Source organism: Mesoplodon densirostris, chromosome 4 (genome assembly GCF_025265405.1).
Source record: "Mesoplodon densirostris isolate mMesDen1 chromosome 4, mMesDen1 primary haplotype, whole genome shotgun sequence".
In the NCBI taxonomy this organism is placed as follows: domain Eukaryota; kingdom Metazoa; phylum Chordata; class Mammalia; order Artiodactyla; family Ziphiidae; genus Mesoplodon; species Mesoplodon densirostris.
The window spans coordinates 65,311,733-65,338,359 of NC_082664.1; the positions used below are offsets into that span (position 1 = coordinate 65,311,733).

The following is a 26,627-nucleotide window of genomic DNA, read 5'->3' on the forward strand; positions in this document are numbered from 1 at the left end:
CTACCCACAGGGCTTCACATTCACGAATGTCTCGACATATCCCTCTGAATGTCAGTATTCAACTGTGTATTTCTTACTAGGAGTTTATCAAAATGCCCTTTGGGTAAAGATATTTAAAATTTTAAGATATTTTTCTTAGCATTTGTATAAGATTTCCATGTTAACTCTGTTAGCGATCCCAGACTGTGTTAAAAACAGAATTAGAGCATTTAATGTTTGCATACTTAAATTTATCTCTTCTATTTCTTCCAGTTCTTTTAAGCATAAAATAACCAATATAGTACTCAAAACCCTTAATTCAGCTAGATTTTGCTTTATAATGTAAAAATTTATTTTCCTAACAAATGAGAAAATTTTCATTTTCTATCACTAGAAGATATTTTCTTATAGAAAAATCCAGTTATTTGCTAGTCTCTCACCCATGATTCCAGAAGGGTGAAGACAGTCAAGGCCCTAAGGGTATAGGAGTGCAGACTCTATTCAGGGGAGCAGCCCTTTATGCAGACTCCCCCTTTCAAAATGAGAGCAGCACCTTTATAGAGCCTAGTGGATTTGGATGGGTAATCCCAGGGTAGCAGCCCTTGAATCAGAAGAATGCTGCTTCCCTTTTAGGACACTTTACAACTCATGACTCAGCTCTGAAGAGGATGTGGTCGGTGAAGTTTCCTGCTTCTAGTGGTCCCAAGTTCACATGGCCTCCCCTTTTGCGGGCCTGGTGGCTGCAGAAACAAGGGCAGCGGACTCCAGGGACTGGTATTAGACCAGCAGCCATGCTCACCTGCATGAGGTAACACCAACAGCACCAGTCTCACCCAGTGCAAATGAAATGTGTTGGCCTCAGACATTCCAGGATTTGGATACTCTGTAACTATTAGTGGCTGAGGTCACCAGGGAATTACTCTGGGAAGTTTAAAACCTTAATTCTACACATTAAAAAAAATTATGCAGAATATAGTTTGCTCTTCTTTTTCCCCTAATGCTGTTTATGGTGGTATCTCTACTTTACTATAGGCCAATTCCTTAAAGTCTGCTTTAAATAGTTAATCTCAAGGCAGCACAGAAAATACACATATTCTACAACATTTCTAACCCTATTGTTTCCCAAAGGTAACTACAATTTCTGCTCTTAAAAATATTGGTTCTTATTGAGTATAGATTAAATGTGTATCTCAACAACTGAAGATCAATAATGCTAATCATTTTACTATAGTTAAAACCTCCAATGCAACTTGGGAGTCCAGGTTCAGGAATGAATGAAGAATTGTAAAATAAAGGCCTTGCCTCACATGCCCACTTACTACAGTCAGAGCAAGTTTTGAAACCAGAGTTTTAGTTTGCAATTTATTAATTATGCCATATAGCTACAGTTTAAATTTCTGGCTAGTAAGTTCCTTAAGCCAAAGAAACTTGGATCTCTCAACAAAATGAATAAAGCTACAATGTGAAGATGGTGAACATTTATTTAACTGTCTGCATGTACCAAAGACTTAATCGTTAAAATTGGAGGTAAAAAAGACAGGATGCGATTATTTTCCAAAAGCACTGTTTTTATTTATACAGAGTCCTAACCACTTCAGTGGCAGGAGGAGTGGGAGAGGTTCCTTTTTCAATTCAGGGGCCCCCATAATGTTGGTCTGTTGTTACGAAACACACAGGCAAGTGGCGTCATGGATTTGGTAAACTAACTACAATGTTTAGTCTCTCTCTGCTAGAGCAACAAGGTGAGTATCAATCTCTGCTTCTGTAAGAATCCTGGAAGGCAAAGGGAAAAAACCCCCACAACTATTTACTTTTTGAAAACTTTTTATTATGCAAAATTCAAAAACAACATAAAAGTAGGATAGTAATGAACTCCTGTGTACCTATCACCCAATTTCAACAATTATCAATTTATAGCTAATCTTTTAAAAATCAATAAACCCACCACTCATCCCTTCAGATTATTTTGAAGGAATTCCCAGACATCATATCAACTTCATCTATACACACTAATGTTTACCTCTTTGACATCAGATCTAGAATTAGGTCTTTTGAAAGAAAAACCCTTTTGGTTGCCAATTATGATAGCAAATATTTAAATTAAATATAAAACTAAACTATACATAAAGTATTCTATTTTAGCTCCTATGTCAAAATGCTTTTTATACCTACTATAACTCAAGTTTGTATCAGCCTAGAGACAAGAAGGCACTCCATGTTGAACATGTTATTTTCTAAATGATGTTTGCCCAAAGAAATAAAAACTGTTTGGCAATCTTTAATGTGACCCATTACTGGTGAACTTTTAAAAGTGAAATTTGTCAAAGTGACATTTTTTAGTGCAAACTGGGGCAATGTAAGTAGTTTATACAGTTGTGTATGCTTGTTATATATTCTAGTTATTTTTTATTTTTATTTTTTTTGCGGTATGCAGGCCTCTCACTGTTGTGGCCTCTCCCATTGTGGAGCACAGGCTCCAGACGCGCAGGCTCAGCGGCCATGGCTCACGGGCCCAGCCGCTCCGTGGCATGTGGGATCTTCCCAGACCAGGGCACGAACCTGTGTCCCCTGCATTGGCAGGCGGACTCTCAACCACTGCGCCACCAGGGAAGCCCTCTAGTTATTATTTAAGTATACTTACTATCACAGAATTTATAAATGATACAAGAGTTTTTCTGAAGACATACGATCTTTGGTTTCTTACTTATTTAACTAGTAGATGAATATAAAGATTTTAAAGGTTATAGGAGGGTCTCAGAATAGAAAACAAGAACTATTTGTAGATCCTTTAGAGAGATTGCTCCTGCTAGAATTTTACTGCTTTAATAATAATAAAAAAAGGCAACCTTTTCTATGGGGGACAGAAGGGAATTCATTTCTGTTTTTTAAAAAAATTCTATAAATTTTTCTTAAATCTTTCATGTTTATATCACTTGCCTACAGGCAACAAAAAGAACAAATTAGAAAAGAAAAATGTACTGACAAAACTCTTCAAGGTCTGGTTAAGCTTAGTTTACTACCTTTTTTTCCCATCCCTAACAATGACAATGTGTCTTTATAACAGTGACCTAAGAGTAAATACACACAGTAGTCAACATGCATTCCAGCAGGTTCCCTGAATCTGTGGATTTAACTGAAGCATTTTTTACTATTCACGAGAGTATCCAGGTTCATGGTAAAAGTCAATCACCACACAGGGTTGCTGGGAGGATTAAGTGAACTGATACATGTTAAGCACCCAGTATAGATTTGACTCATGGAAGCTGTGAAGTTGATTTGTGGGAGTTAGTCACTTAGTGAGTAAGAACAGACAAGGATCCAGCATCTGCAATTCAATTAGCTGTATGCAAAATTCAGGGGTTTCAAAGATATCCAAATAGGGTCTGAGGTACATCAGTATTTCATACTGCTCGTCAAAGCTCCACTTAAATAACCACTAAATAATAAAAGCTCCATCTGAAAACTACTAGTTTGGGAGCTGAATTTCTATTGGCCTTAAGCTAAAAAAACCACACAAACACGCTTATTTACTTCTCAGATAAAGGAGGTTATTTTACATCACCTCTGGTATTAGATATAAAATAAATTAAATGAAAAGAAAAGCAGTTTATGTCTGTCTTAAGGAGACACCCAATAAGTTTTAAAACAGATCTCTCAGGTGCTGAAAAAAAAACAAAAAACTAACTCTAGTTCAAAAAAGTGTTCTTTCCTCAAGTTACAGGACAAATGAACCAACACACCTCCACCTTTCTAGACTAGAATTTATCATTTGGCAAACTTCTTTAAGTACCTGGCCGACAATATAATAACTCACCTGAATTTAGGATTTTCAACTGTAACTACTCCAACTTCTATTTCTGAAGGTTTGAAATCAATTGATAGAACAGTAGACAGGCATGTAATTGCAGTCTGAAAAAAAGTATCAACATTAAAATAATATAGTATTTTTCAGAGATTCCAAGATTTTTCTCATTCCAAACTTACTCAAGTCATGAGTTAACCACAAGCTATTCATTTTTGCTCCATGTTTGAGGTGATGTAGTTCTACAGCCACACAGATTGCTTAATTCTAACATGTTGCCTGCCAATGACAAGAAACTTGTTTATACCAAGTCGAACTATAAACTAAAGGGCTCCAACAACAAAAATAGGGTGATTTACACAAAACAGTCTGTTTGCCTGGTGATCACTACATGCCAGGCAATATGCTTATTAGCACTTGGAGTGAGATGGGGAGAGGATAAAGATGACTGATAGTCTTCTTTCAAGGAATTTACAGTAATAACAATTTAAGAATGTTTTAAGTGGCTTTGTACCTGATGTGATTAATTACTTATGTAACTATGAATTGCAATTAAAAAAAAAAAAAAACCTTTAAGAAACATTTGAACAGTGCCTCCCAGATGAGAACTAGGCTTGTTTCCTGTTAGTGTATGATAATACTGCCAACCAAACACAAAGGTATTAGATGGTAATTCTTCCTTTCTCGTTTATCAGAATCATGTTGTTAGTCTTCAGAATTGCTGTATCCCAGACCCTCTTTTCCACAATCCACTAAAATTGTGTTTTTAACTTCTTGGCAGTAAATAAGAAACTTCTTTAGTCTAAGGTTACTAAATATTTGTGTAAGAATTTTGTCTTGTCCTGTCAATTTAAAACTTCCCAATCATAATGAACAATCCCCTCAAGAACCCTGCATAAAACAGCTCTACTTCTGTGTCCCAGATATAATTTCTCTGCCAAGTCATCCTGTGAGCATATTCTTTTACTGTGAAGATGTCTGCTTCCTTGAAAATTTGGTGTGTGGCTGCTTTTCCTTTAGGACCATAAGAACAGCATTACTGACTCAACTTTTTCACTTCTGCTTCCAGTTAGCGTAAGCGTAATCTGAATCACAACCATGCAGGTCTTTGGACCTGGTCTTGACTCCTATTCTTAGTTATAGTTTCCCATTTTATATGTGTTTTGTTGAAAGCAGTTTCAAATAAATTATGAAATGAGATGGGGAATTAGATGAATAAAAGCAGTCCTCACTGTTCCCATGTGACATCAATTTTACTATTAACCTGACAAACTTGGATATCATGACATAACCCAGGAATAGCTTATACAGATTGTCAATTCTGCAATGATCCTCATTATTCTATACAGCATAAAAAAAAAAGGTCAGTTCCTTTCGGCTAACTTACTTCCACTGTCTGTTCAAATGTCCAATCAAATTTCTTCTTCACTTTTTTTTCAAGGAAGCTGGTTGACTCGGTTTGTTTAACTCCCGCTGCAGTGGCTTTAAACCCACAGTAGTAACCTGCGGGATCACACTTGTACACCTGAGGGCCTTGTTCTTCATCTATACCGATTAAAATCATACCTAAACAGAAAGAAAGACCCTCATTAAATATCTTATGCCTTTATACAACAAGATTTCTTCTCTATTGGTATTGCCACATAGCTGTTGTTAATCATTACTCTGGCCGTCTATTTTAGGATTTTTCTTTTTTTCCTGAGAACAGGTTTTTTAATGTGTGACAGTAAATGCTCAATAAATGTGGAAATTAAATGATGTTACAGAAAAGGCAACTCATGAAAGCAAAGAAAATCAGGTTAGCCAATTTCACTGTTCTTTTAAAAATATTTTTTAAAGGATGTGTTTGTTTTAAGAAAACTAATAACAAAACATAGGTCATCACCAGATAAATTAGGTAACAAATTTCTATTTTCCAAAAGGTTTTATTGCGGATTTTTTAAAGGTTTTAATGATCACAAATGTAATTTACAATTTTCTAATCCTTGCTATTACCCAAAGCATGTTCCTTTGAACCCTAATCCCTCAAAACGTTAACTGGTCAAATAAATTTGGAAAATATACTTTTCACATACTTCTTTTAGAAAAAATAATATACAAAAGCATATTAAATGTTCTAAAATCTTCTGCTGTAGGCTGACCTACTTTAGCTCAGTAGTTCGTCAGTTTATTTGACCAAGAAATATTTTTTCTTGTATAATTATGTTATTATAATGACACAAAATTAAAATAACCACCACCAAACTTCTTTCTACTCAGCAGAGCAGGTAACAAAGTATTTAAAGAATGGCTTAACCCCATTTGAAACTTTTTTATATAGTGTCTTCTTACAAGATTTGGTATTATTCAACGACTTTATTCACATTTATAGATGTTTTATAGAGTCTAGTAATGAGGAATTTTGAACCTTATTTGATTGACAAACACTATGACAGTGATGAGCTATCCATTTTATTCTAATGTTATGTTACCCTATAATTTTCTTTACATTTTATACTTGAGCTGTGATATAAAGTACAAGGGCACCACAAAAGAGAGATCCACTTACTTCCTGGGGGGAAAAAAAGAAACACTTCTTTACTTCAGGGTCTTGCAAAATGAGCAGGTTTAACAGATGATAAGGAAATGAACGGCAATCAAGGCAAAAGGAACACGCACAAAGGCACATGAAAGGTCAGGGCACACCCAGGGAATGACAAAAGATGCATGTATTACAGGAGCTTCAGGCGAAAGAAAAATGCAGAGCTTCAGGTCCAAGAGGCAACTTGGGAGTAAACTGTAAGGGGCCTTGCACACCGTATTAACAACAAAACAACAAAATTTGATTTTAGAATGATAACTCATGTAGGAATATGGAACAGACTAGGAAAGAGTAAGGAGGAAGAAAGGCAGTAAATTAGGTGGCAGAGGCAAAAGACAATGAAAAAGTGACAGAGGAGATGGAAGGGACATATTCTAGGGTAAAGCTTGATGACTAAACAGATGACCAGGGAAGGTGAGATGGGGGTAGAATGGAAGTTGAGGATGAGAGTAGGAAAATAGCAATGATTTCAAGTTTGAAGTATCTGTGGGACATGAAGGAAGAGACTGGGCTAAAGCTAATGAGGGAGTGACTGGCATACAGGTAGTAAACGAAGCCATCAAAGTGGATGAGATCACCCAGAAGAACAAAGAGGAGAGAAGGACCAAGGAGAGAAACCCAGATGAGCAACAACATTTAAGGGACCAGTAGAAGAGGATGAGCTAAGGAAACTGAGGAGAAGAGTATCATTGAAGAAATCAAGGGAGAATTTTTAAGTGACGGGTCAAAAATAGGGTCAGATGGTAAAGAAAAATCATTACACTGACTGCTTTAATTCTCATAAATGAATGACACAATGTCAGAAATAAACATGTTGAATTTTTCAGGCTAATTTATTACATTAAATCTCAGATCAGTAAAGCTTATTCCTCTCCCAATAAAATTTTACTTGTTTTTTAAAGAAGAAATTTATTCTAAATATATGAACCACAGGCATATATGTGTGAGCCTGATTCTTTAGGGTGGTCCAAAGAAACAACTACATTGTTAGGATGCCTAATTTAAGCATTTCCATCGAACTAGTAATCTGGAACTGCAGTAGAATCTCCATTACAAAAGCCTAATAGCATCTAAAGTTTAAAGGCAGTGCCTAAAATACTGTTGTGAAACGTATCCTTCCATCACTGATTTATTATAAAGATTTCTTCACCTTTTATAACTTCCAAACCACATGTTCCAAACCCGTTACTGAAATAACTTTCTTTATGCATGTTCACTAAAAAAAATCATAATTCATCAATTATTTGGGAGACTTCTTTGCATACTTACAACAACCAAGAGGCCTCATTTCAGCATTCTGTGTGTAGACCTGAGAAATATCAGCAATTCTTTTACACAGCATGTCCACAGGAATCTCGTAACCATACTTGTATTTCCAATTAGCTGCTTCATAGCGTGCCCTCTGTACCTGGGATCTGCTGTCAGCTTAGAGCATAAAAAACAAAGGTTTACTTCTTTAGAAGGAAAGAATGAACCTCAATTCAGATAATTTTCCCAATATATACATATATCTCCATTATGACTTAAGGAAAACAGAAGTGGTCCACTATGGCTTTTTCTCCCACCAACGTATAATGAATGACTCAGCAATAAGTATGTGACAAAAAAGGAAAAAAGTTAAAAAAATGAAGTTCTATATCCAGCACTGCTCTTTTATGCTGAGCCCTTCATTAGATGTCAAAACAGTTTCTAAAAGTGTCTAATAACTCCCCAAAGGCCAGGTTTTAAGGAAAGAAAATAATGTTTCTCTCAATCTTTTTTTGTGGGCTTGAATTTTCCCTTGATTTCAGAAAATAAAAACCCAATGTTATTTTTAAAATTCTCACCTACTTCTAACCAGTGTCACTATCACCAGGTTTGAGATATACTGACTTATGTCCCCTTAAATTACTAACCATATCTGAAATAAACCATCTATGAGAGGGGCCTCAGCTCAGTTTCCCTGACTGTAGCACAGAGATCTAATTCTATTATACTTATGGTTTCAAAAAAGCTCACAATACTCTGAAGATATTGATACTAGTCTTGGAAGACTGCAAATCTACTCATATCACCTGAAAATCAGACAGTAAAGGAAGCCTTTTAAAATTAATACAAAACTCAAAAATAATCTGAAGAAAATAACAAATCTAAGTAGGTATTAAGTCAATCACCTGTCATTCCTGTCATCACACAACCGATGTTTTCGGTTATCTTGAATAAGTGAGTCACTGTGCTGGAATCCAATAATTTATCCTAATGAACAAAATAAATCAAGATAATTTAAAAAATCACAGGTCTCTGTGTAGTGACAAAAAAATATTATGAAATGATAACAATGAACTATATAATAAATGTCTTCTGCTCATTTTACAGTTAAAACCAATAAAAAATGGGGGCAGGGGCACAACTCTGTTTTCCTTTTTCAGATGATATGTTTCCTGTGGGCAAGAATTATAGCTCACCAAAGTGTGTTTTGAGGTCCCTGAAGACAAAAGACCTAGAAATCCCATTGTGCTTATAATCATACCACAAAGTTCAACTTGTCAATTCTGTCTATTCAGTTAAATTGTCAATAAATTCTTCTTGGATGACAGACAGGAAAGCAGGGTCAAAGCAATAACAATGTTAACATATATAATAATATACCCTTGTACAAACTCATGAAACATTCTTGCATTATATTCTGCAACAATTGGCTATCCTGGCAGTACTACTTACAGGTACTTTCTTCTGTGTGACAATTACTGCACAGTCTTTCCCTCTGACGGCTACTGATGTAAGGCCGCCCTGGTTAATAGCCTTAAAAGCATATTCTGGAAAATAGAACAGTTTTTTTTTTAAGAGGTGAAATAAATGATCATAGATTCATACAATGGAATAATAAAGTTATTAAAAATAGGGCCTCCCTGGTGGCGCAAGTGGTTGAGAGTCCGCCTGCCGATGCAGGGGATACGGGTTCGTGCCCCGGTCTGGGAGGGTCCCATATGCCGCGGAGCGGCTTGGCCCGTGAGCCATGGCTGCTGAGCCTGCGCGTCCGGAGCCTGCGCGTCCGGAGCCTGTGCTCCGCAACGGGGGAGGCCACAACAGTGAGAGGCCCGCATACCGAAAAAAAAAAAATAAATAAATAAAGAGCTTTATGAACTAACATGGAATGCCATCCAATACATGCAAAGTCAAAATAATGATAATAATAAATCGTAATTAAACCAACTCCACTTCTTTCCATTTTGATCATTTTCATCAGGTACAAATACCAAATTTCCAATAAACATTTAATTAAGGTTTTTTTTTTTTTTTTTTTTGCGGTACGTGGGCCTCTCACTGCTGTGGCCTCTCCCGTTGCGGAGCACAGGCTCCGGACACGCAGACCCAGCGGCCATGGCTCACGGGCCCAGCCGCTCCGCGGCATGCGGGATCTTCCTGGACCAGGGCACGAACCCGTGTCCCCTGCATCGGCAGGCGGACTCCCAACCACTGTGCCACCAGGGAAACCCTAATTAAGTTTTATTATATCAAATCTTTATCAATTATGTTTTATCATTTAAAAAGTTTGTTTTGTAGCCATTATTTCTACCAAGTCTGGTTTCCCTGGGTCAAATTTAGGTGATCTAAATTTTCTCAAGATTTACTGTTTCTGTTAACTTTTGGTCAATAACTAATTGACCGTATGCAGTTTTAACTGCTGTTAGATTACTTTGCCTTTTCTTCCCCCCCTACCAAGTTGAAATTTTCTGGATCATGTTTCTTGCAATTTTCATGTTACCTACACTATAGGATTCTTTAGTTTATCTATAACAAACTTCAGCTTGTGCACTTCTCTAGCTGCTGTCAAATCATTCCCATGTTAAAACAGCTGAATTGAAGTGGTTTATACAAACAAACTACTTTGGCACCATGTGGTTTAGCTGATAATGACTGCCTGTGGAGAGTAGAATTACAGATGAAACTATCCCTTTCTACACTGTATATTTCTATAATATTTAAACTTAATATAAACATATATTTTGTAATTTGGAAAAGAGCAACAAAAATTAATATATGCTCACTGTAGAAAATATAAAGGATAATGTAAAAGAAAAAAATTACTCACTACTCAAATTGTTATCTACATTTGATGCATAATAGATGCTTTTACTCTGTGCACCAGGTCTGAGGCCTGGTCTTATTTGGTTCAAAAAGCCATTGGTGATGAAGATCATCTGAGGAAGATACTACCTATGACACCAAAGAATTTCCTTTAATAGGAGCTGTGATAAAAATCCTTTGTCAAATATTTCTAAGTGGCCACATATTGAAGAGAACAAAAGAGTAAAAAGACTCTAGAAAAATCACCTCAAAGAAAATCCTCAGATCTAACTTACATTTAACTAGCTAATTACAACAGCTTGTTTTTACCATCCCATTACACCACAAACAAGTTCTAAAATATAATGTTTCATAATGCTTCTCAGTTCTGTTTCTCATATAGTCAATAAAGCCTCTACCAGATCAACCCTCCACAGGTAAACTATAAACTCTAGACAAAACTACCCAAAGACACCAGAAAGAGGCCAAAAGAGGCAGATTCCAGAGAGGGAGGCAACGCTTGAAGATGGCAATGGACTGAGGTGAGCTCCCCATTTTCATGACTTAAGCTTGCATGCAGGCCCCAGTCAGGGGTAAACACCCAAAGAAAACTCCGTCCTTTTGGCCTGAAGAGCTAGAGAACAGCTTGGGGGAGTAACCACAGCTGCTGGAAAATGAGGAAGAGAAAGGAGAGAGCCGAAGAGGGAGAGCCCGAACTTCTATGTTACCCAAATCTCTAGCTGATTCCATAACCACACACACAAAAGACAGACTCCAAGCAGCCTAGCTAGGATAAAAGAATTGAGATTTAAGCTGCCACCCAAATTAACCTCCTGCTAGAACAAATTAATGCTCTTCGGAGGAATATAACAGAATCCAGCCTTCACAACCTAACATTCACAAATGCCCAGGATATAATCCAGAATTACTCAACATACCAAAAAAGAAAACAAACCAAACAAAACAAAACATAGTTAAACATGATCTCCTTAGAAGAGACCAACCCTGAGATGACCCAGATGTTGTATTAACAGGCAAAGTTATTAAAACTATGTTCAATGACATAATGAAAAATATTCAAGATGAAATAAGAAATCTCAGTAAATTACAAAAGAACCAAATAGAAATTACAGAATTAAAAAATACAATATCTGAAATTTAAAAATTCACCAAGTGAACTTAACTGCAGAATGGAGATATAGGAAAATGAATCAAACTATCCCTCTTTTTTTTTTTTTTTGGCCGTGCTGCATGGCATGCAGGATCTTAGTTCCCAGACCAGGGATTGAACCCGAGCCCGCTGCAGTGGAAGCACAGAGTCCTAACCACTGGACCACCAGGGAATTCCCTATCCAATTTCAAACAAGAGAAAACAGATTTAACAAAACAAGTCTGTGGGTCAACATCAAAAGGTATAATGTGTGTACTGGAATCCCATATGGAGAGGAAAGCACGAGACCCCCCCCCCAAAAAAAATCTTTAGAAATAATGGCTAAAATGCTCCAAATTTGGCAAAAGACATAAAATTTCATACTGAAGAACCAGCAAACTCCAAGCAGGATAAATACAAAGAAAACCACACCTGTGAGCTCAATATAGTCAAATTCCTAAAAACCAAAAGCAGAGAAAATTTTGAAAAACAGAAAAAGAACAGATTATACACAAGAGAACAACGATTTGAATTCCATGATTGCACCTGAAGACAGTGGAACATCCTTAACATGTGGAAAGAAAAATCATCAATTCAGAATTCTATATCCAACAAAAACATCCTTCAAGAATGAAAGTTCAGACTTGCAACAGAAACGCTAAAAGAAGTTCTTCGGGCTGAAGGAAAATGATACCAAAAGAAAACTGCAATCTTTAGAAATGAGGAACATCAAAAAATGGTAAATATCTGGATAAATATAAAAGACTATTTTATTCTCTTTAATTCTTTAAAAATACCTAACAAGGGCTTCCCTGGTGGCGCAGTGGTTAAGAATCCACCTGCCAATGCAGGAGACATGGGTTCAAGCGCTGACTGGGGAAGATCCCACATGCCACGAAGCAACTAAGCCCGTGCACCACAACTACTGAGCCTGCGCTCTAGAGCCCACAAGCCACAACTACTGAGCCCACGTGCCACAACTACTGAAGCCCATGTGCCTAGAGCCCATGTCTGCAACAAGAGAAACCACCGCAATGAGAAGCCCACGCACTGCAATGAAGAGTAGCCCCCACTTGCCCCAACTAGAGAAAAGCCCTCGCGCAGCAACGAAGACCCAACACAGCCAAAAATAAATAAATATATCTATTTTATTTATATATATAAATACTTAACAAAAGTTACATTTGTGGAGTTTATGAAATATGTACATGTATTACTTATAAAAAAGAAAGGGAGTAAATGGACTTTCAATGTTTCAAGGCTTACACATGTTATGTGAAATGAAATATTAACTCTAAGACTGGGAGAAGTTAAGCATGTATATTATAATCCTTAGAACAACACTAAAGGATGCTAAGAAGTAGCCAAAAGGCTAATAGATTAAAATGAAATTCTAAAAACTGTTCAAATAATTGAAAAGGAGGCAAGGGAGGAGGTACTGGGGAACAAACAAACAAACAAACAAACAAAACAAAGACAAACAGAAATAAATAAAATAGTAAATTTAAATCTAACCATGTCAACAACTGCATTAAATGCTAACGGATGAGGGGACTTCCCTGGTGGCGCACTGGTTAAGAATCTGCCTGCCAATGCAGGGGACACGGGTTCAAGCCCTGGTCCGGGAAGATCCCACATGCCGTGGAGCAACTAAGCCTGTGTGCCACAACTACTGAGCCCACGTGCCATAACTACTGAAGCCCGTGCACCTAGAGTCCATGCTCTGCAAAAAGAAAAGCCACCACAATGAGAAGCCTGCACACCGCGACAACGAATAGCCCCGACTTGCCCCAACTAGAGAAAGCCCATGCGCAGCAACAAAGACCAAATGCAGTCATAAATAAATAAACAAACAAACAAACAAATAATGCTAATGGATGAAATACTCCAATTAAAAGAAACTGACAGATGTAGAGAACAAATGTATGGACACCAAGCGGGAAAAGTGGAGGGGGGGAGTGGTGGTGGTGAGATGAATTGGGAGATTGGGATTGACAGACATACACTATTATGTATAAAATAGATAACTAATAAGAACCTGCTGTATAAAAAATAAATGAATACATAAAATTCATATAAAAATTTTATGATTAAAAAAAGCAGAAACTAGGGCCTCCCTGGTGGCGCAAGTGGTTGAGAGTCCGCCTGCCGATGCAGGGGATGCGGGTTCGTGCCCCGGTCTGGGGGGATCCCATATGCCGCGGAGCGGCTGGGCCCGTGAGCCATGGCCGCTGAGCCTGCGCGTCCGGAGCCTGCGCGTCCGGAGCCTGTGCTCCGCAGCGGGGGAGGCCACAACAGTGAGAGGCCCGCATACCGCAAAAAAAAAAAAAAAAAAAAAAAAGCAGAAACTGTCAGAATGGATAGAAAAGCAAGACCCAAATATATGCTGCCGGGCTTCCCTGGTGGCGCAGTGGTTGAGAGTTCGCCTGCCGATGCAGGGGACACGGGTTCGTGCCCCAATCCCGGAAGATCCCACATGCCGCGGAGCAGCTGGGCCCGCGAGCCATGGCCGCGGAGCCTGTGTGTCCGGAGCCTGTGCTCCGCAACGGGAGAGGCCACAGCAGTGAGAGGCCCGCGTACAGCAAAAAAAAAAAAAATATGCTGCCTACTGGAGACACACTTTAATAAATGGATGAAAAAACATATACCATACAAAAGTAAGCATCAGAAAGTTGGAGGGACTATATTAATTTCAGATGAAGTAGACTTCAAGACAGAGTATTATTAGAAATAAAGAGGAACATTTCAAAATGATAGAAGAATCAATTCATAAGAAGACATAACACTCATAAATGTACACACACCTTTTAAGACTACTTCAAAATACATGAAAGGAAGATTGACCAAATTAAAAAAAGAAATGGACAATCACACCCAGTTAAAGATTTTAACACTGCCACTCAGGAACCGCCAAAAAAGTAGACATACATGATATGAACTACACCATCAACCACTCTGACCTAGGTGGTATCTGTAGAATACTATTGGCAATAACTGAAAAATATACAGGCACATGGTATTAACAGTACATGGTACATTTACCAAGACAGACCATATGTTAGGCCATAAAACAAGTCTCAATTTTTAAAGTGCTGAAATCCCTATACTTAGGGAAAATTTTAAATATGAAAATTTAAAACCACACTTCTAAATAATCCATGCATCAAAGAAGTAATCACCAGGGACATTTTAAAATATTTTGAACTGAATGGTAATAAAAATGTATCAAAACTTGTAGGATGCAGCTAAAAGTGTTCAGAAGGAATTTTACTGCTATGGTGGACAGATCCTAAGGTGGCCTCCCCTCCACAATACGTGCCTCCTGGTGTTCACATCTTTGTGTAATCCCCTCCCCTGAGTGTGGGCAAGATCTCTTAACTTCCTTCTAACAAACTAAATATGGCAAAAGTGATGGGATGGCACTCTACTGATTACATTATATAGACTCCATCTTGCTAGCAGACTCACTCTTGAGACTCTTCTTGCTGGCTTGATAAGTAGCTATGGGGCAAGAACCACTGGTGGCCTCTGGTGAACAGCCATAAGGTAGTTGGGGCCCTCAGTCCTACACTGCAAACCTAAGTTTCCACTTTAAGAAGCTAGAAAAGGGCAAAGTAAACCCAGATTAGAAGAAAAGAAATAATAAAGATCAGAAATCAATGAAATAGACAAAAAAGAGAACATGAGCAAAGTCAAAAATTGATTCTTTGAACAAAAAACAATAAACCAACGGGACTTCCCTGGCAGTCCAGTAGTTAAGACTCTGCACTCCCAATGCAGGGGGCATGGGTTCAATCCCTGGTCAGGGAACTAAGATCTCACACACTGGAGGCACGGCCAAACAAAAAAACAAAAACCAAAAAAACCCCAACAAAATTATAAGCCTTTTGGTATGTTGAAAAACAGTCCCCAAATGATATCCATGTCCTAATCCCTGGAACCTGCAAATACTACCATATATAGCCAAAAAAAAAAAAAAAAAAAGAGAGAGAGAGAGAGAGAGATCTTTGCACATGTGATTAAGTTAATCTTGAGATGGGGAGATCATCCTGGTGGGCCCTAAATGCATTCCTATTAAGAGACAGAGGGAAACTTTATACACACAGAGGAGAAGGTGCTATGAAGAGGGAGCAGACAGATTTGAAAATGCTGGTCTTGAAGATCAGAGTGATGCAGCTGCAAACCAAGAAATGCTGGCAGCCTCTTGAAGTGGACAAGACAAGGAATGCATTCTTCCCTAGAGCCTCCAGAGAGAGCATGGCCCTGCTCGACAGCTAGATGTTGGTCCGGTGATACAGATTTCAGACTTCGGGCCTCCAGAACTGTGAGAGAATAAATTCTGTTGTGTTAAGCCTCTAAGTTTGTGGTGATTTGTTACAGCAGCCACAGGAAACTCATACAAACCTCTAGCCAGACTAACTAAGAAAATAAGAGAATACAAATGACCAGTTATCAGGAATAAAAGAAGAGTTATCACTATACATATTATAGAGATAAGAAACATTAGGGACAATCACTTCTATACAGATATATATCTGGGTCACCATCCTTGATCTCACCTAATCTCAGTTCCACATTTTCAACTACCTGCTGTGTTATTACCTGATTGTTCAGAACACAATTCTGGCCTAAAAAGTATTCCATCTATGGCTATACAGGGCTATTAGTTTGCAATTTTTACCATCTCTCCTCTTACACTGTACTTTTTGCTTAGAGACCTTGACCCTTCCCACACCCATGTCTTTGCTGCTTCAGGTCCTCTCTGGACTGCCCTATCACTCTTATTTCCACCTAGCCAAAGCCTGCCTTTCCTCTCAAGCCTCTTCCATTTCCCATGGACACTTTCTCTGATTGTCGTAGAAGGGACTCTTCAACCCTTTCTCTGAATTCCCATAGTATTTCCTATCTCACCAGTAATTTTAGCATTTTCAAATATGTATTTCCCCCTCCACCACCAAAATGGATAGTCAAAGAAAGTAGGAACCAAGGAACTTTAAAATTACACTTGCAACCGGTAGACACTAAGTCAAAGGTTGGCCATGGACCCAATCCAGCTTACTCAAACTGGTTTAGAATACACAGTTTTCTAGAAAGATTTTAATTAACTAAAAGTCTGATAAAATAAAATCAAGGTTTAGTTTTTCTTATAAAAAAAATTCTGGTATCTTTTGACCCTCATTCCCACATAGCAACTGTCCTGCAGAGGAAAAATCATCTAGGGCTGGCATGTGTTTTGCAGTTTTTCACAGTTCCCATCACTCCTCCTCCTATCTCACCAGCCGGTTTCACTCATGTGCATTACTTATCTGGTCTGCTTAAATAATGCAAAAGATAAAAGGCCACAAAAGAAAGAGCTACAGCCCTCACCATATAATAAAATTTTGTCCCACACACAAAAAATTTTTTTTACACATAGAAAATATTTCTCAATAGACAATGTGCCTATGCATTAGCCAGGATTCATTAAAGGAGTCCTAGTCCTCTCTCCCTCTATATAGAGTAGTGCTGTCCAACAGAACTTTCTGTGATGATGGCAGTGTTCTATATTTGCACTGCCCAATATAATAGCCATTAGCCACATGTGGCTACTGAGCACTTGAAATATGGCTAGTGCAATGAAGGAACTGAATTTTTCATTTAATTTAAAGTTCTTAGTTAAGAGTATCATTCCTGGGACTTCCCTGGTGGCGCAGTGGTTAATCCACCTGCCAATGCAGGGGACACAGGTTCAAGCCCTGGTCCGGAAAGATCACACGTGCCGCGGAGCAACTAAGCCCATGCGCCACAATTGCTGAGCCTACGTTCTGGAGCCCGTGAGCCACAACTACTGAGCCTGCGTGCTGCAACTACCGAAGCCCACGTGGCCGAGAGCCTGTGCTCCGCAACAAGAGAAGCCACTGCGCTGAGTAGCCCGCACACCGCAACGAAGACCCACACAGCCAAATAAATAAATAAATAATTAAAAATATATATATATATCATTCCTGGACTCCCCTGGTGGCCAGTGGTTGAGACTCCACGCTTCCACCGCAGGGGGCACAGGTTCCATCCCTGGCGGGGAACTAGGATCCCACATGCCGCGTGGCGCAGCCAATAAATAAATAAATAAATATATGTATATGTATACATATGTAATTCCTGCTCTTCATCTCCTACTTCCCAGTCTCCCTCACTGCTTCCATCTCTTCAGCTGACTCCTTAAATACGGGTATCCCCCAGAATTCTATTATTTCTCCCTACCACTGGATGATTTTATCCTATATAATCACCACTAACTACGTCATCTTTAGCTCTGAACCCACATTTGCAAATGCCTATTTCTCCCACAGGCATGTCTGAAATTAAACTCCTCTTCTCTATAAACCTCCTTCTTTTTTTATAGTCCTTATCTCAAATTACTAACCACTCAAGTTTTCAAGCTGGGTACCATTTTTGACTCTTCATTTCTCTCTCATCAGAGAAATATGTCCACTCGTATCTAGGATTTGCTTTAAAATACTCCAGCAGAGAGGGGAAAAGTATATAGGAAAACAAGATAGATAAAATGCTGACAACCGCTGAAGCTGGATTATGGATACATGTGGGTCATTGTATTTATTCTACCTACTTTGGTTTGAAATTTTCCATAATAAAATTTTAAAAAATAAAACTCAAGAATCTCCCCTTCTCCAGCCTTTCTCTCTCAATACCTTAGTTCACTCATTAGGGCTTATATGGATTACTGAACAAGCCTCTCCAAAGTGGTCTTCCTGTCATCTGTCCCTTTCTACTCTAGTTCTACACTCAACTCTTCTATTTTACTTAATAATTTTGTCGTTCTTAAAGATTTCTGCCGGCTATGTCCAAAACCTATGGGACAAAGTCCAAACTCTAGCATGGCATCCAAATCTCTTTTCAAAATTTTGCTACAATCTACTCTTCCAGTTATCACTGTCTGCTCCAACCACACTGACTGACCAATACACTGGTCTCCCTGAATTTCCTTATCTGATCTCCATGTAGATCAATTTATATTCTCTGAGGAAACTTTCCTGGCTCTCCCTGTGAGTGTCACTTCCTAAAGTACACTTTTTTGCACAGATATTTTGGTACTTACCATGGTGCACTGCACTGTAATTTTCAATAAAATTTTGTGTTAATGAATCCCCATTATAACACTACCACCAGCATAAAATAAATAAGCTACAAAGACACATACTGTACAGCACAGGGAATATAGCCAATATTTTATAATAACTATAAATGGGGTATAACCTTTAAAAATTGTGAATTACCATGCTGTACACCTGAAACTTATATAATATTGTTCGCCAACTATACTTCAATTAAAAAATTTTTTTAATTAAAAAATTTTAATTTAAATAATACCACCATAAAATATATATGTTACAATAATTTCCACAAAAATGGAAACTGTCAAGTAAAGAATCTAGAGACAATAACTAAACAGTATCTTCTAAAGGAACACTGGGAGAGTAAAAAGTAATGTCACAGTTTATAGCAGAGGTGAGCATGAAGCCCAATTAAGAGAAAATAGTTCATAGGCAGCATTTAAAAGGCATGTTTAGTTTTTAAAAGTCAGAATTCACATGTCAGAAATAATAATTAAACACTTTATCTCCATTACTAAAGATTTGTTTTTTTGGATAAAATTTCAGAAACTTATAAAACTAGCAAACACTGTTATGTTAATCTCAGTAATCTGTTATTGAATATCCAAGATTATGCAGGAAAATGACAGCCCATTTCTCATTTTTTAAATGGGAAAAACTATAATGAATTTATTATCTTAAATGGGTAAGATTATAATGGATTTAAGTTACATATTAAATTTCTTCATTAGTAACTTAAATACATAGTAAATTACCTATTATATATGTGTTAGATTGAACCACAAGAAAGAGATATTTTTATAGGTAAAAACCAGTCAAACCAGCAGTTTCACAAGGTTCAACCTAACAACAAACAGGTTAGAATGAAAACTGCTTCCTTGATTACAAATAAAACGGTTAATAAACAGTTGTTTGTATATAGAGACCTCTTTTCCACAGTAATCTCTTACACACTCTGCTTCCTCCTCTACAATTTTCCTCAACACCTTCCCAACTTTTCCAGGACTCATTCGTATAACACTAGGAAAAAACAGGGGCTAAATAAAAGGTACCGTGACAGGGCTTCCCTGGTGGCGAAGTGGTTGAGAGTCCGCCCGCCGATGCAGGGGACACGGGTTTGTGCCCCGGTCCGGGAATATCCCATATGCCGCGGAGTGGCTGGGCCCGTGAGCCATGGCCGCTGAGCCTGCGCGTCCGGAGCCTGTGCTCCGCAACAGGAGAGGCCACAGCAGTGAGGCCCGCGTACCGAAAAAAAAAAGGTACTGTGACAAAATGTTCAGGACGAGCACACAATGCCCGACAGTGGCTCACAGTATGAGCTGCTCAGTGTGATGCTAGCGACAGCAGCAATGCACGTCCCATTTATGGACGCTCATTTCGAAGCATCTACAGGTGATTCTGAAATTCTGCCAATTACAGGAATGTAACTCAAGATTTATCCCACCCATAATTTTGTCTAAAATGATGTACTGAGATGGAAACTAAATTTTTGGTGCTCAGCATGATTGCAGGGTATACGGAAATAGAAACAGAAATGTTGTACACATGAAACTTAATGTTATAAGCCAATTTACCCCAATAAAATACAAATCTAAAATTTTTAAAAAAAGAGAGAATGCAGCCCTAATGACACCTTAATTTTCAGCCTATGTGACCCTAAGCCTACCAGACTTCTAACTTACAAGACTGGGAAAAAATAAATAGACGTTTAAAAACAAACAAAAACTGTAGTGAATTTTGGAAAATATGATTTTTTCTCATATAAACATGGGCTGGAAAAATAATGTATGGTCCATACATTCTTCGAAGTTTGGCTATCAAAAAAATAAGAGATGTTCTACTGGGGCAAGGCAGGTATTCTTCAGGATATGTCTACATTCAATTTGAATGCTGTACGACTAGAAACTTTTTGTTAAGATTTTTTGAAACTGCCATTCTGTCTTTCCCTAACCTTGTAACTTAAGCAGGAAGTGTGTCTCATTTCACATTGCCTCCAAATATCACACTCCTTAAAATGGTGATGTTCAAGCAGGTGGGGTCATTAGAAATCTTGGCGTTTGTGTGTGTCGGGGGGGGGCTATGAGGTTGAAAACATAGCAGTGTTTGATCCCATTATTTCTGTGTAGTTTTAATATGTATGTATTTATGAATATATATACACGTATGTATACATATACACATTTAATTTCAAATCAGATTCAAGAGGGCATGAGGGGCTTCCCTGGTGGCGCAGTGGTTGAGAGTCCGCCTGCCGAGGCAGGGGACGCGGGTTCGTGCCCCGGTCTGGGAAGATCCCACATGCTGCGCAGCGGCTGGGCCCGTGAGCCATGGCCGCTGGGCCTGCGCGTCCGGAGCCTGTGCTCCGCAATGGGAGAGGCCACAACAGTGAGAAGCCCGCGTGCCGCAAAAAAAAAAAAAAAAAAAAAAAAAAAAAAAGAGGGCATGAGAAGTCTGGGTTGAGAAACACTACTTTAAAACAAGAAAAATTTTTAACAGCAAAAGAGGCAAACAGTAAGTACTTCTCAGTCCATTTATTTGTGAAACTCCTGATTCCATTTTTATCAGCCACTTGTTTCTTCCTGAGAGCATCCCTCACAGAAACATTTTACTGAGCACTTACTATGTGACAGACACTGAGTACTTTACATCTATTAACTCACTAAATCCTTAGAGACCTATAAGGTAAGTGGAATTATTATCTCTATTTTACATAGGTAGAAAGTTTTCCTAGTTGGTGTGGAGCAAGGACTCCCCAGGAATCCTGCCTTCAGTACACAGTACCACTTCCAGATTAGAAAACTGTCCTCTCCAGTCTGTCTCTACCAGACCATTTCTTTCCTTTCCTTATCAGCATGCTCCCTTCTTAGAAGCAACCAAGCAGTGCTCACTTTCATCTGGGAGGCAAATTCAAGTGACTGCTCCTACCTCCCTTGCCAGGCATATCCAGCAAAAGACCTGCAAGCGGAAGAGAGGCCTGAAAGTAGTCAGGCTTATGGGCCCTCGTTTCCCCACTGATAAGTGCTCTGTATATAGCGCTACAGTTTTTCTGTACACACACACACACACACACACACACACACCCTACCCCTTGAATACATTCATTAAGAGAAAATTTTCAAGGTACAGGTAACAATCAAAAATCTTTCTCTCTACTCCTTGGGAACAAACACTGCCAACAGTTTGTTTATGATTATAGTTAGTTAGCATTGTAATTTTAAACTTATACCTCTATTTTTTAAATTTATCAACTTTAGACTACATTTATCTTTTGAACCCCAGCTATCGAAGATGAGGAGCATACTCGCCTTTCCATTAATCTTTCCATTCCCTTGTCATCTCTCCATTTTTCTTATATTATTTTTCCACTGTTATGGTTAACAATTTGCACTTTATAATTCTTATACATCTTGTCTTTGGCAGATTCTAAAGTTTATAAACTAATAAACAGTATTTACAACATTATGACAATCTACATATATTTCACTAGAGAATCAAGCATGGATGGACAATGAAAGAAGAAAATAGAGCTACTAATTTAATAGACCAAAAATAAAATAAGCCAAAGAATCAAACAAAAAATAACATTTACTGAGGACTTAATACTGTGCTAAGCACTCTACATGTATCATTTTATTTAATCCTCAAAACAACCATATAAGGAAGGAATTATGAGGCCAGCTTTGCGAACAGAAATTAAGGCTAAAGTTATATCACTTGCCCAGGTGAGCTAGTATGGAGGAGAGCAGGAATTTGAATTCAGGTATGGCTACAGGGCCTGAACTCTTCACCACTATACTGCTTGCTCATACTAACTATTCTTTCACTTTCCTTTTCCTAGCAATGTCTAATTAGTGCCCTGAGTAGCAGAGGGAGTGTGTTATACAACAAGACAGAGCTTAAAATTATTCTGTCTAGATATTTAACTTGTTTTGAACTACATGCTCTATTCTGAATCTTTTAAAACCATTAAAATGACACTATATTCAGCCTCTCTACTCACCAAATCTGGGAAGCGTTAAAGCCTATGCTTTATGGCTAGATTTCACAATATAGTATACAAAAGCAAAGTGTAGGTCTAAGTGACTTTTCCTGTTCGCATATTAAAAACCATGAAATAGAACATTCAAAGCATAGTCTAATATAGAAAAAGTCTTTAAAACTCAGGAATGAAACTTTAAAAATGAAACTTCCTTGAAGATACAGTTATCATCTCTCTGTTCTATCTTAGGTCATATTTTTCAATTGGGGATGAGTTAAGGGGTTACTGAATTAACCAATATGATGTTGTTTCTTGCTACGTTATATCCAGTATGTAGCCATATAGTAGACTGCTTTCATTCCAAGTTATATTTATTTCTAAAATTTACAGGTGAAGAGAACCTCATTTATAGGCCAACTCTCTCCTTCTGATTTCCAAGCACAGACGATTTTATCACTGTCCTCGCCAAGGCACTGAGGTGCTAAATTCACTCAAAAATGAAACCATCACCGGCCAGTTGTAAATCAGGTTCTCCTGATACTGAATTCTCCAGGGCAAGAGGTTAAGGGTCCGAGGTTATAATCATAACCTAAACCCTGACACCTTTCGATCCAACAAAATATATTACTATACTGAATAACTGTAACTACTTTAGGGTTTATTTCCGTTGAAGCTGTTCAGGAAACAGCTAGTTCACCATACCTCATCTACAATTCAGAACCAGCTTTTAAACTATAATAACATTCAAATAGACGTGGGTTAAGAGAAGATGCTAGTTTCAAGAGCAGCTCTAGAACTGACGGCCACTCATCCTGTCCACCAGTTTTTCAAAGATGTCCTGAACTCTGTAGGTATTTGTAATTTGGCGCTTTATATTTTTCTTTTTATCCGTTTTTTTACGTATCTGTCACTCCCTTTAAGCTGTGAGTTTCAGTATAGGTGAGGGTGTGACATCTTTGCATCCCCCAGGACCAGCACAGCGTCTGGCACACAGAAGGCTCTGAATGCCTACGCGGAATTAACCACAGGACCAGGAAGTCCGTGCTGCAAACAAAGGAAAACGGAGGGGGGACGTTTTAATTGGAAGGTCAAGGAACCAATTATCAATTAGAGGAATGCAGATGTTGGGCCCACTCACGTCAAACAGCCCTACCTTCCTTAACGCTTTACAGTGTCCAGGCAGTGCGGCCGCTTGCCCTGGAGAGCCCGAGGCCTTCAGCCTTCGGGCTCCCATCCCTGTCTGCAGATATCGGTGGGAACATCACGGGACTCGACCTGGCCTCGGCCCTCCTCCCGTCCCAGCTCCGGCCATGCTTCAGCCCGGGACTAAACTCCGGCTGCGGCTTCCTGCTCCAGGCCGTACCATGACAGAGCAATTCGAGTGGACCAAAGGCAAACCCGGTTCACTCACCTACTTGGTAGAGCCGGCCCTCGGGGGAAAAAATGGTAATGTGGCGGTCAAAACCAGCGCTGGAGCCACGGGACATGGTGCACCACTACTCCAAGCACAATCCTGAGGCCCCGTAGCTCCCGCACCAGGTGTACAAGCCCCTCCGGAAGTTGCAGCGACTGCTTCCGGGGCACTGGCGGACTTCATCCGCTCTTGCGCCCCGAAGTCACGATTCTAGCGTCAGTTCCCGCGCGCCTGAGAACTCCAAGGCCCCGCCCCTGGTGGAGGGTGGGGAGAGCGGACCAAAGGTTTTCGATGTGCGCATGCGCCAGCCCCATGTGTGGACGGCTTTAAGATGGTTGGTGAAGTTCTCATTGAGGCGGTTTATAGAGCTTTCATCTAGAGAATGAATTGACTATAGCAAGAACAAAAAAGCTTTCCGGGGCCAGGAGTAGTGAGTTGCCTGTCTGTGGGATCGCGTATTTAACAAGTCTCTCGTTAGTTTTGGCACCTGTATATCCAGCCTGGCTCTGGCTTGCTGGCGTTCTTCTAACCTCTTTACCCAACCACTTTGCTTCCTGCTACTAGAGGGAGAAATAAATGGATTGCAGCTGCTCCCGCAGCAGCCGTTAATTTCAGGTACAGAAGGGAGCGGGTTCTGCTAGCCACTCCAGAGCACAGTTTTCTGGCCAGGCAAGATCTTCCTTTGGCCAACAGCCCCCGACAGTTTTGTCTTAAAAGTGGAACTGGGGTTGAAATATAGGTATAATACAGCAATCAGTAGCCTTGATTGATAATGAACAAGAACCGAAGGGAAAGGCTCATAGCAGGCCGGCGTTAGATGAACTAATGAGAATAATTCCCAAGCAGGCGAGGTAGCTCTGGAGAACAGCAGGTGGCTTTTTGAACTGTAAAGTGTGCCTATTTTGACCTACCTCAAGGCACGCTCCTATTTAGTGAATATAAAATGCAAAACAGATGTTAAGTTAGTGTCACCCGCCCCCTCTGCCCAGTAGTTTGTGCGCCAGGAAGGCCAGCTATACCAAGATTTCTGGCACTTCAATACCAGCTGTAATGAATACTGAAGTAGGGATTCTTACCTTTTTAATGTATTTTCTCTTAAACTCACTTTCCATTTAAAAGAAAAAATTTTGTAAGAGCCTTCTAAGGAGTTTGTTATGGAAGTTCCGATTTCTCAAGAGTTTTTTAAAAAATAAACTTCTATTTCGTTACTGAAAAAGAAAATTCAAAACTGAAACTCGAATAAGAAAATACTAAGTGCAGACATCATCTCTGGCACACAGGGTACTTTCCAGCTCTGGCTGATTCCCAAGTGTACTGATAAAAGTTGTCCCTTGCTCTGGTTTAGGTCCCTATCCTCAGCACCAACTCCTCCTGACCTTTTGAGTACTTTTTTTTTTCTCAGACACTGAGAAAGCCTCCTAAACTGTAATTCCTACAGTTTACCTGAAGAATCATAGATAAAATGAGTTCTCTGTAAGGCTGCTTGGAGGGTGAACTCATTCAACAGCCCCCTCTATGCTAATATTTCCTCAAAACTAGGTCTCTAGCTGGATCCTTCTCTGGTGCTGAGTCTTCTCTAATCGCATATATGACATTTTTCACACTGAGACACATGGTACCTCAAAACCCAGCATGTTTAAAACAGAATACCTAGGGCTTCCCTGGTGGCACAGTGGTTAAGAATCCGCCTGTCTGTGCAAGGGACACAGGTTCGAGCCCTAGTCTGGGAAGATCCCACATGCTGCGGAGCAACTAAGCCCGTGCGCCACAACTGCTGAAGCCCGTGCGCCTAGACACCGAGCTCCGCAACAAGAGAAGCCACCGCAATGAGAAGCCCCCGCTTGCCGCAACTAGAGAAAGCCCGCGCGCAGCAACGAAGACCCAACTCAGCCAAAAATCAATCAGTAAAATAAAACAGAACACCTTGGGGCTTCCCTGGTGGGGCAGTGGTTGAGAGTCCGCCTGCCGATGCAGGGGACACGGGTTTGTGCCCCGGTTCGGGAAGATCCCACATGCCGCAGAGCGGCTAGGCCCGTGAGCCATGGCCATTGAGCCTGTGCGTCTGGAGCCTGTGCTCCGCAACAGGAGAGGCCACAACAGTGAGAGGCCCACATACCGAAAAAAAAAAAGAAAAAAAAACCAAACAGAACACCTCATTCCATCTCTTTTCTCCCAAGCCAGTTCCTGTCCCTCATACCACACTTTCTAAGTCCTCAGAGCCAAAACCTTGCAGCAGCCTTCAGTTCCCCAAAACTTCCTATTCTGTCCCCATGTAGTCTTTTTTTTAACACAAGCTTTTAAAAAATTATTATTATTTATTATTATATATATTTTTGGCTGCCTTGGGTCTTCGTTGCTGTGCGTGAGCTTTCTCTAGTTGTGGTGAGCGGGGGCTACTCTTGGTTGTGGTGCGCAGGCTTCTCATTGCAGTGGCTTCTCTTGTTGTGTAGCATGGGCTCTAGGTGCTCATGCTTAAGTAGTTGTGGTGTGAGGGCTCAGTAGTTGTGGCTCGCGGGCTCTAGAGCACAGGCTCAGTAGTCGTGGCACATGGGCTTATTTGCTC

General features: G+C 39.4%; 1 protein-coding gene across 1 annotated transcript; it reads right to left on the reverse strand.

Annotated features, from left to right (window-relative positions):
- Positions 1-1,526: 1,526 nt before the first annotated feature.
- On the reverse strand, positions 1,527-24,236 carry PSMA6 (proteasome 20S subunit alpha 6). Its single transcript, XM_060098169.1, has 7 exons — positions 24,062-24,236; positions 9,063-9,157; positions 8,516-8,597; positions 7,632-7,787; positions 5,169-5,347; positions 3,794-3,888; positions 1,527-1,752 (listed from the first exon to the last, which is right to left on the reverse strand). The coding sequence occupies exons 1-7, from the start codon at positions 24,135-24,137 to the stop codon at positions 1,695-1,697; spliced, it is 741 nt and encodes a 246-aa protein (XP_059954152.1). The 5' UTR covers positions 24,138-24,236; the 3' UTR covers positions 1,527-1,694.
- Between the last annotated feature and the right edge of the window lie 2,391 nt (positions 24,237-26,627).